Here is an 11,786-nt window from a genome sequence, read left to right as displayed (position 1 = left end):
TTTTTTTTTTTCATTCTCGTTTAAAGCCTGCGTCTTCTTCCTCCCCAGTCATCATAAGAGAGGCGGAGTTTAGAGGAGAGTGCGCTCGATTTGCCATCACACGTCGTAAATATCGCACCACGGCGACGCACGGTATTGACTGTACCCACCACAGGGCGAGCAAATGAAGCGCGCCTGTTTGTTAACATATTCTAATCTTGCCTGAATGGCAGAGGGCCGTGGCCAATAGGAGGGGTGATATGCAAATAGTGGGCGGGGTCACAATAGTGTAACCAAATGAAGCGCGCCTGTGCGTTGACATGTTCTAATCTGGCTTGAACGGCAGAGGGCTGTGGCCAATAGGAGGGGCGATATGCAAATAGTGGGGCGGGGTCACAATAGTGTCTTGTGACTGTCAACATATTCTAATCTTGCTTGAACGGCAGAGGCCGTGGCCAATGGGAGGGGCGATATGCAAATAGTGGGGCGGGGTCACAATAGTGTCTTGTCTGTTAACATATTCTAATCTTGCTTGAACGGCAGAGGCCGTGGCCAATGGGAGGGGCGATATGCAAATAGTGGGCGGGGTCACCGTAGTGTAATGTTGGTGTGTATCTGTGTTGTTTGACCAGCTGAAAATGGCGGCTCGGAGCGTCGAATCCGTCTACTAACTTTATGGCGTGATAATAAAACCTCACAATGCGACACCAGCGCGGCCTCTCAGAAATGGCGACAAACTTACCGGGGACGCTTCAACGCCACGCTCGACTGGTGAAACGCCGCCGCTGACCGCGAAACGGAGTTAGAAGGTAGAGGCGGATGCTTTTTTTTAAAGCTCCTAATGCTAACATGCTAACATAGCTGGCGACGACTTATCAAAGAGGCGAGCTGTTACCTACTTCTCTGTCTATATATATATATGCATATATATATATATATAGAATATTTAAAAAAGTGTCACTTGTTAAATCACCCAATCTTTCGACGGTTTTTCTAAATCCTGTATATTTTGCTATATTTAGCAAGACTGTTGGCTAATGCTAGTGTCGCTAGCTTCCCCGCTTGAGCCTTTCAAAATAAAACAACAACAAAACGTCCTAAAAACTCACATTTTCCCCCCATTTAACACTCTTCTCGTTTCGTTTAGAGACCATGGAGGATCCTCACACGCGGTACAGCAAGCGCCTGGTGAGTACTCCCTTCTTGTTTTTGCCCATTAAACAGCTGTTTGCTGTCTTTGTTGCATGTTAACATCAACAGTTTGACAGGAGTTCAGTTTCAATGTCATTGATTCCAAGTGATGGGCTCTTCGTGACGTGCTTCTGTCATCAAAAACGTAAAGTAGCAATGAACTTAACGCCTTGAGGTTCAAGAGAAGGTCAAGTTCATTGTGTGACCTGCCAGTGTTGGTTTGACCTGCTGCCCACTGCCTGCTCCTTTCTTTCCTTTATACATCTTATATTTCCTGTATTTTATATTATTACTTTAAACTGTTTCATATAGGGATGTCCGATAATGGCTTTTTTGCCGATATTGTCCAACTCTTAATTACCGATATCACATATATATACACAGTCGTGGAATTAACACATTATTATGCCTAATTTGGACAACCAGGTATGGTGAAGATAAGGTCCTCTTTAAAAAAAGTAATAAAATAACATAAGATAATTAAATTAAAAATTTTTTTTTGAATAAAAAAGAAAGTAAAACAATATAAAAACAGTTACATAGAAACTAGTTATTAATGAAAATGAGTAAAATTAACCGTTAAAGGTTAGTACTATTAGTGGAGCAGCAGCACGCACAATCATGTGTGCTTACGGACTGTATCCCTTGCAGACTGTATTGATATATATTGATATACGCTGTAGGAACCAGAATATTAATAACAGAACAAAACAATCTTTTGTGTGAATGAGTGTAAATGGGGGAGGGAGGTTTTTTTGGGTGTGTGCACTAATTGTAAGTGTATCTTGTGTATTTGATGTTGATTTAAAATTAAAAAAAAAAAAAAAAAGATACCGATAATAAAAAAAACGATACCGATAATTTCCGATATTACATTTTAAAGCAGTTATCGGCCGACAATATCGGCATGCCGATATTATCGGACATCTCTAGTTTCATATTTAAATTTTTTATCCTGTAAAGCGTCTTTGAATGCTCTAAAAAGTGCTATACTAAATAAAATGTATTATTATTATTATTGTTATTATTATCTTCCAACTATTGTCGTTTGTCCCAAATACTGTTGTCCCGATACCAATATTTTGGTACCAGTACCAAAATGTATTTCGATACTTTTCGGTACTTTTTTAAATAAAGGGGACCACAAAAAATTTAATTATTGGCTTTATTTGAACAAAAAAATCTTAGGGTACATGAAACATATGTTTATTATTGTAATTTAGTCCTTAAATAAAAAAGTGAACATTAGGGGTGTTCCAACTATTGTTGTTTGTCCCGATACCAATATTTTGGTACCGGTACCGAAATGTATTTCGATACTTTTCTAAATATAGGGGACCACAAAAATGTCATTATTGGCTTTATTTGAACAAAAAATCTTAGGGTACATGAAACATATGTTTATTATTGCAATTTAGTCCTTAAATAAAATAGTGAACATACTAGACAACTTGTCTTTTAGTAGTAAGTAAACAAACAAAGACTGCTACCGTATTTTTCGGACTATAAGTCGCAGTTTTTTTTTATAGTGGGTGCGACTTATACTCAGGAGCGACTTATGTGTGAAATTATTAACATATTAATGTAAAATATCAAATATTATTTATCTCATTCACGTAAGAGACTAGACGTATAAGATTTCATGGGATTTAGTGATTAGGAGTGACAGATTGTTTGGTAAACGTATAGAATAGTTCTATATGTTATAGTTATTTGAATGACTCTTACCATAATATGTTACGTTAACATACCAGGCACGTTCTCAGTTGGTTATTCATGCCTCATATAACGTACACATTGGTACTTTAACTTTAACTTTTTAACTATTCTTTATTTATTTTAAATGGCCTTTCAAATGTCTATTCTTGGTGTTGGCTTTTATCTAATACATTTCCCCCAAAAATGCGACTTATACTCCAGTGCGACTTGTATATGTTTTTTCCCTTCTTTATTATGCATTTTCGGCCGGTGCGATTTATACTCCGGAGCGATTTATAATCCGAAAAATATGGTATTTTGGTACCAGTAACCAAAATGTATTTCGATACTTTTCTAAATAAAGGGGACCACAAAAAAATGTCATTATTGACTTTATTTGAACAAAAAATCTTAGGTTACATTAAACATGTTTATTATTGTAATTTAGTTCTTAAATAAAATAGTGAACATTAGGGGTGTTCCAACTATTGTTGTTTGTCCCAAGTACTGTTGTCCCGATACCAATATTTTGGTACCGGTACCAAAATGTATTTCGATACTTTTCTAATTAAAGGGGACCACAAAAAATGTAATTATTGGCTTTATTTCAACAAAAAAATCTTAGGGTACATGAAACATATGTTTATTATTGTAATTTAGTCCTTAAATAAAATAGTGAACATACTAGACAACTTGTCTTTTAGTAGTAAGTAAACAAACAAAGACTCCTAATTAGTCTGCTGACATATGCAGTAACATACTGTGTTATTTATCTACCTATTTTCTTGACTACATTTATGAGGGACAAGCTGTAAAAATTGATTTATTAATCTACTTGTTCATTTACTGCTAATATCTGGTTATTTTCTGTTTAACATGTTCTATCTACACTACTGTTAACATTTATAAATTGCTTATTCTCCTGTTGTTTGATACTTTACATTAGTTTTGGATGATACCACAAATGTAGGTATCAATCTGATATCAAGTAGTTACAGGATCATACATTGGTCATAATTTAAGTCCTCATGTGTCCAGGGACGTATTTACTGAGTTTATAAACATAATCCATCCATCCATTTTCTACCGCTTGTCCCTTTTGGGGTCACGGGGGGTGCTGGAGCCTATCTCAGCTGCATCCGGGCGGAAGGCGGGGTACACCCTGGACAAGTCGCCCCCTCATCACAGGGCCAACACAGATAGACAGACAACGTTCACACTCACATTCACACACTAGGGCCCATTTAGTGTTGCCAATCAACCTATCCCCAGGTGCATGACTTTGGAGGTGGGAGGAAGCCGGAGTACCCGGAGGGAACCCACGCAGTCACGGGGAGAACATGCAAACTCCACACAGAAAGCTCCCGAGCCCGGGATTGAACTCAGGACTATTCAGGACCTTCGTTTTGTGAGGCACATGCACTAACCCCTGTTCCACCGTGCTGCCTGATGCTAAACAACGTCGATGTAATCATAGCAGTATCCTGTAGTTGGTATCATTACAGTGGATGTCAGGTGTAGATCCACCCATGGCATTTGTTTACATTGTGACGCCGGTGAGCTATTGTATCCTCCTACGGTGTGTAGTGAAGCATGTTTAGCCATTCCTCGTCCTCCAGTGATAATGGAACTTGTATCATTGTACTTTATTTGTCGCCATGGAGGCGAGGATTAGTGTTTTAGAAGTAGCTATGCAGCTGAGATAGGCTCCAGCACCCCCCGTGACCCCAAAAGGGACAAGTGGTAGAAAATGGATGGATGGATGGATGGATGGATGGATAAAACACTGCAGACTGCGGGTGGACTTTAGCCGCTAGCTAGCTAGCCATGTCTTAAACCTGAGGGTGTTTCAGTGTTATAACTTCACCTTTATTTTTACTTTTTACACCAAAATGCATCCTTTCTCCCTTTTCTGTCCAAACACTGTGTCTGCTTGTAAGTACTCTGTGTGTGTGCGCTGCCAAACATGCTCCTTTGCTTGTAAACGATGTGACAACGACAGTGGTGGGGGACCGGTACTTTTTAGAGGCGGTATATTACCGAATACGACTCATTACTATACTAATACCGGTATACCCTACAACCCTAGATTGTAGTGTATAAAACTGGCAGCTCAGTCGCCACAATTTTACCGTAATATTTGCTGTTTATTTTTTTTTTTACAGCATATAAAATGAAAAAAATACAAAATTAAATGGAATGAAAAAACAGTAGCACTGTATTTTTTTAACGTAAAAATTAATGCAAGTTTTTTATTCTGTAAAATCTCCAGTTGTGTTTTATAATGTATTATTACTCTATACCGGGGGTGTCAAAGTTATTTTATCTCGGGGGCCGCATGGAGGAAAATGTGTGCGCACGCGGGCCGGACTATTAAAATCATGCCATTGAAACTAAAAAAATAAAGACAACTTCAGATTGTTTTCTTTTTCTTACTTTGGCCAAAAATAGAACAAACACATTCTGAAAATATTACAATAAAAATATAGAAAAAAAAATACCCGGCAGTGGTAAAGTTTAGATCCATGAAGTAAAGAAGAAAGTGAATGAATGTTTATAACTGAATACATTTGTAAAAAAGTGTTTTCTTATGTATTAGTTTTTTAATGAATTAATAACATATATGACAACCTTTTTCCAAAACACAATATAGAATGTGAGATATAACAGGATAATACATACATTTATCATTGGTTTTCAAAACGCTTACAAAACATTGGGACCCCAAAAATTTACTGTGGGACCCCATTTTTATGACTTGATGGGGTCCCAGCATTTTGAAAATTCCTAGCACCAACACCGATGGAGTATTGGTGCGTGCAAAACAGCAGCAGGTGGCTGTGTTCTAATACTAATCAAATATCATCCCAGGGGCCATAGATCTTTCATTCGCGGGCCGGATCTGGCACGCAGGCCTTGACTTTGACACATAGACTCTATATTGAAAGCGGATTTTACTGCAAAAAAATGTTACTGTAAATTTTTTACATGAACAGTTTGTTGAATTACTTGCTTTGAAATCATAAGTCAAGCAGATATTGAAGTATTTATCTTTATTTGAACAATAACATTGTTTTGAAATGTATGATGATATAATATCGTAGAGGTTGCCCTCTAGTGGGTTCTTCGGACCACCACACGCCGCCAGGAGAGCCCGGAATTCAGGGTACAACACTGTTTTATTTTCATAAAACGGGCAGAGGCTTTTGCTTTCCAGCAAAATGTCTTTCTCTCCTGCGTCCGCTCAGCAGCACCCCCAACTCCAACTGCGTGTCTCATTCCGGCTGCTGCTAATAAAGGTGACAGGTGATTAGATAACAAGGTCCACATGGGCCATATACTCACCTGTTGTTGTCTTCGAGGCCGGTCCTGGCACACCTCGTTCCGCGGCAGGCCCGCAGGCCACGCCTCTCTCCACAAATATTTAGTTTTATTATTAGAGATGATTCAAGTGTAAGTATTTATAATTGTACACAGTACATTTATTTTTGTAATAAATGTATTAAGAAAAGATAAGGTACTTTATTTACACACATTATTTCCACGCTTTCAGGGGCCACACAAATTGATGTGGCGGGCCAGATCTGGCCCACGGGCCTTGAGTTTGACACCTGTGATATAGGAGGTTGTACTAAAAAGAAAGCAACATCTGCTATTGTCTAGCTCAGTGTTTTTCAACCTTTTCTGAGACAAGGCACATTTTTTTCATTGAAAAAATCTCAATGCACACCACGAGCAGAAAACATTAAAAAATGAAACTCAGCAGCCGATATTGACAGTAAAAAGTCGTTCTCGCAATTGTTGGATATGACTTTAAAGCATAACCAAGCATGCATCACTATAGCTCTTGTCTCAAAGTAGATGTACTGTCACCACCTGTCACATCACACCGTGACTTATTTGGAGTTTTTTGGTGTTTTCCTGTGTGTAGTGTTTTACTTCTTGTCTTGCGCTCCTATTTTAGTGTTGATTGTCATGTCATGTACGGATGTACTTTGTGGACGCCGTCTGCTACTCCACATGCTGTAAGTCTTTGCTGTCGTCCAGCATTCTGTTTTTGTTTACTTTGCAGCCAGTTCAGTTTTAGCTTCGTTCTGCATAGCCATATCCTAAGCTTCAATGCCTTTTCTTAGCGGCACTTGCCTTTTGTTTAATTTTGGTTTAAGCATTAGATACCTTTTTACCTGCACACTGCCTCCCGCTGTCGTCTGCATATTGTGATCACGGCAATGTTCCCGTAGCTACCTGCTGCCACCTACTGATATGGAAGAGTATTACACGGTTACTCCGCCGAGCTCTAGAAAGCACAGACACTAAACAACGGCACATTTGCGGATTATAATTACTGGTTTGGTGAAATTACATAATCTCCCACGGCACACCAGACAATATCTCACGGTACACTTGTGTGCCGCGGCACAGTGGTTGAAAAACACTGGTCCAGCTGTAGTATAGGAGGTTGTACTAAAAAGAGACCATCTGCTATTGTCTAGCTGTAGTTTATTGATATGCTTTCCAACGTAATACGTATTTTTCAACCTATACATGTTGAAAATAAATGTGTGCCGCTGTTGTATTACGCTGCAATATAGTTTTATAAATGATTATAATGCACTTTTTAGTTTTAATGTACAGTTAAAATAGTAGTACAGCTTGCATAGTACATTTTCTGTAAACTAACCTTGTGGGGGTGGGGACATCTGATCCATCTGTCCAGCCAAGCACTGTAGCATGTGGGTGAATGGCAGGGGGTTTAATGTGGGGAAGATTAACCCCTCTATTGTCACGCTATATTGTTTGCTACCCACTTTAACTGGATTAGGACTTGAACGCCGGGCCAGTTTATCAATCAGCTGTCCTTCTCTGAATGCCCTAACGTAGACATGTGCTAGAAATAAGGCTAAACGTTTGTATGTCAGCATTCGTTTGGCTGAGAAACAGTCGGTACCTCAGTTCCAAGCTGTTTTCTCTGCAATGACCCAGAATTTCCCTCACCCCAATGTATCTTCAGTCCATTGAAAGTAAGCCAAGTTACAGGCAGGGTGTTGTTCAAAGCGAGCGTCCAACAATGGTTGACTGAGTGTTCTTAATTCTTGCCGTTTTTTACACGAGCTATTCCTTTTCACCACCAGCGTACAGGTACCCGCCGCCGCTACCAGGATGACGGCATCTCTGACGACGAAATCGAAGGGAAGCGGACATTTGACCTGGATGAGAAGTTGCAGTGCAGCAGGTTTGGCTCCGACTTGGTCAAACACATGGAGGGAAAAGGTGAGCTGTCAAAGCAAACACAGAGAAAGTGTTACTGGGAAGAGCCAGTTTAAAGGGGAGCTGCACTTTTTAAAATACAAGAACACATACTGTATGTCATTTTTGCAGGTAATGGAGATTGGATCTATTCCGCCTATAAATCGCTCTGAAAAACTTCCAAAAGCGTCCATTTTATCTACAGTACAGGCCAAAAGTTAGGACACACCTTCTCATTCAATGCGGTTTCTTTATTTTCATGACTATTTTCATTACTATTTGTCACATCAAAACTATGAATGGACACATGTGGAGTTATGTACTTAACAAAAAAAAGGTGAAATAACTGAAAACATGTTTTATATTCTAGTTTCTTCAAAATAGCCACCGTTGGCTCTGATTACTGCTTTGCACACTCTTGGCATTCTCTCCATGAGCTTCAATAGGTAGTCACCTGGAATGGTTTTCACTTCACAGGTGTGCTTGAAGCTCATTGAGAGAATGCCAAGCGTGTGAAAAGCAGTAATCAGAGCAAAGGGTGGCTATTTTGAAGAAACTAGTAGGGCTGGGCGATGTATCGATATACTCGATATATCGCGGGTTTGTCTCTGTGCGATATAGAAAATGACTATATGGTGATATTGGAGTATACGTTCTCACGCAGTTGCTTTTAGCTGCGGGCATTACACTACAGGCTCTTCTCACTCTTTCTTGTCTCTCCTTCTCACAGAGACATAAAACAAGTGCACCTTCTTACATACGTCACATACAACGTCATACACCCTCGCGGAGCAGAGAGGTAGCGGCATGGTAACATTAAAGGCCTACTAAACCCACTATTATCGACCACGCAGTCTGATAGTTTATATGTCAATGATGAAATCTTAACATTGCAACACATGCCAATACGGCCGGGTTAACGTATAAAGTGCAATTTTAAATTTCCCGCGAAACTTCCGGTTGAAAACGTCTATGTATGATGACGTTTGTGCGTGACGTCGATGGTTGAAACGGAAGTATTCGGACACATTGTATCCCAATACAAACCGCTCTGTTTTCATCGCAAAATTCCACAGTATTCTGGACATCTGTGTTGGTGAATCTTTTGCAATTTGTTTAATGAACAATGGAGACTGCAAAGAAGAAAGCTGTAGGTGGGATCGGTATATTAGCGGCTGGCTGCAGCAACACAACCAGGAGGACTTTGACTTGGATAGCAGACGCGCTATCCGACGCTAGCCGCCGACCGCATCGATGATCGGGTGAAGTCCTTCGTCGCGCCGTCGATCGCTGGAAAGCAGGTGAGCACGGGTGTTGATGAGCAGATGAGGGCTGGCGTAGGTGGAGCGCTAATGTTTTTATCATAGCTCTGACGAGGTCCCGTAGCTAAGTTAGCTTCAATGGCGTCGTTAGCAACATCATTGCTAGGCTTCGACAGGCGGCACAGCATTAACCGTGTGGTTACAGGTCCAGGGTTTGGTTCGGTGTCTCCTGATAGTAGTATTGTTGATCTGCTGTCTATCCTTCCAGTCAGGGGCTTATTTCTTTTGTTATCTATCTGCATTTAAGCACGATGCTATCACGTTAGCTCCGTAGCTAAAGTGCTTCACTGATGTATTGTCGTGGAGATAAAAGTCACTGTGAATGTCCATTTCGCTTTCTCGACTCTCATTTTCAAGAGGATATAGTATCCGAGGTGGTTTAAAATACAAATCCGTGATCCACAATAGAAAAAGGAGAAAGTGTGGAATCCAATTAGCCCTTTTACCTAAGTTACGGTCAGAGCGAAAAAAGATACGTCCTGCGCTGCACTCTAGTCCTTCACTCTCACGTCCTCATCCACGAATCTTTCATCCTCGCTCAAATTAATGGGGTAATCGTCGCTTTCTCCGTCCGAATCGCTCTCGCTGCTGGTGTAAACAATGGGGAAATGTGAGGAGCCTTTCAACCTGTGACGTCACGCTACTTCCGGTACAGGCAAGGCTTTTTTTTATCAGCGACCAAAAGTTGCGAACTTTATCATCGATGTTCTTTACTAAATCCTTTCAGCAAAAATATGGCAATATCGCGAAATGATCAAGTATGACACATAGAATGGATCTGCTATCCCCGTTTAAATAAAAAAAATTCATTTCAGTAGGCCTTTAGCTGTGGTGCTAGTGGAGTGGTGCAAGTGGTAATACGAGAGAAAGAAGGTGCGAATCTGGTAACAAATGAAGGAAGAATGAATTCCCAAAAAAACAGCAGGGGGTCCATCATCTGGCGGTGGTTTGGCTTCAAGCGGGAAGATGTTGAACATACAACCGTATTATGTCAAGTATGCGGCAAAAGCGTACAAAAAGTAGCAGCTCTACTAATGTAGCATCATTTGAAGTCACCTGCTAGAGAATGAAGCGTGCTTGAAACTCCGCATGTCAACATCTCCGTTCGATGCCACACCAACAAAATGCCCGAGCAACCATTTCCACATCAACACCGTATGAAAAAAATAGTCAACAACAGAAGGAGATAACGTCCGCAGGAACCTACCACATAGTGAAGGACATACACTATTTGATTTCCTATTATGCAGCTCATTTTTATTTGACACTTATTGAAATATCTTGTGACATCATGCACAAAAGTGCACTTTATTTGTTTTAAGCTATTGTAGTGGCGTTCTGTACAAAAAGTGCACTTTAATTTAGTGTTGTTTTGATATGTCATCTTAGTGACATCATGCACAAAAGTGCACTCATAGCTTGTTTTAAAATGTCTCTGACAATCTTGCACTTCCTGTTTTGAAATGACATGAATGTTTGTGACACTGCTTAATAACTGTTTAATAAATACACTTTTGCTAAATTGACTTAGTTGTGATTTCCCTCTCTGCATGAAAGTTTAAAAGTAGCATATATTAATGCAGTATGAAGAAGAATGTTTTAATGTAGACACATAGAATCATCATACTGCTGTGATTATATGCATCAAGTGTTCATTCAAGGCTAAGGCAAAATATCCACATATATATGGTGTATCGTGACATGGCCTAAAAATATCCAGATATTAATAAAAGGCCATATAGCCCAGCCCTAGAAACTAGAATATAAAACATGTTTTCAGTCCTTTTTTTTTGTTAAGTACATAACTCCACATGTGTTCTTTCATAGTTTTGATGTGACAATCTACAATGTAAATAGTCATGAAAATAAAGAAAACTCATTGAATGAGAAGATGTGTCCAAATTGTTGGCCTGTACTGTATGTAGTACACAAAATATGTTTGAGACATGTTGCAGTGTTTGGGCTGCAGAATTAGAGAGCGAGATGTGATCAGTTTATGTGCAGGCTAATAAATAATTTATGAAGCCAAACCGTCAACAAAAATGGTCCTACAGAACATACACACATTATCATTGAATTGGTGTGGTTTTACAAACGGCTTCATTAAGTTTAAAAAGGTATTTTGGTAAAAAAAATAAAAATCTTATGCACGGTTATTTCAGAAACAATGTCAATAATGTTTAAAGATGATTGAGACTAATGTTTTGTATATACTTCTACACCAGATTTCACGTTTGAGTACATCCAGAGGGAAGGACTTAGGGAGCCCATCATCTTTGAAAAACCCGAAGGCCTCGGACTACAGTTAGTACATTTCTTCATCACATCAATTTAAGCAGATGGTATTCA

General features: G+C 39.5%; 1 protein-coding gene across 1 annotated transcript in view; it reads left to right on the top strand.

Annotated features, from left to right (window-relative positions):
* The first annotated feature begins 572 nt into the window (after positions 1-572).
* kdm2ab (lysine (K)-specific demethylase 2Ab) overlaps positions 573-11,786 on the top strand; it is a 29,229-nt gene continuing 18,015 nt past the window's right edge. The window contains exons 1-4 of the mRNA XM_062044141.1: positions 573-788; positions 1,127-1,167; positions 8,001-8,139; positions 11,663-11,741. Of these exons, the coding sequence (XP_061900125.1) occupies positions 1,132-1,167; positions 8,001-8,139; positions 11,663-11,741 (254 nt within the window). The 5' untranslated portion in view covers positions 573-788; positions 1,127-1,131. The remainder of the gene's footprint in view (positions 789-1,126; positions 1,168-8,000; positions 8,140-11,662; positions 11,742-11,786) is intronic.

The sequence above is a fragment of the Entelurus aequoreus genome, linkage group LG04 (assembly GCF_033978785.1).
Source record: "Entelurus aequoreus isolate RoL-2023_Sb linkage group LG04, RoL_Eaeq_v1.1, whole genome shotgun sequence".
NCBI lineage: Eukaryota > Metazoa > Chordata > Actinopteri > Syngnathiformes > Syngnathidae > Entelurus > Entelurus aequoreus.
Note: the sequence above shows the minus strand (reverse complement) of the source record. Positions and strands in the feature narration are given on the sequence as shown.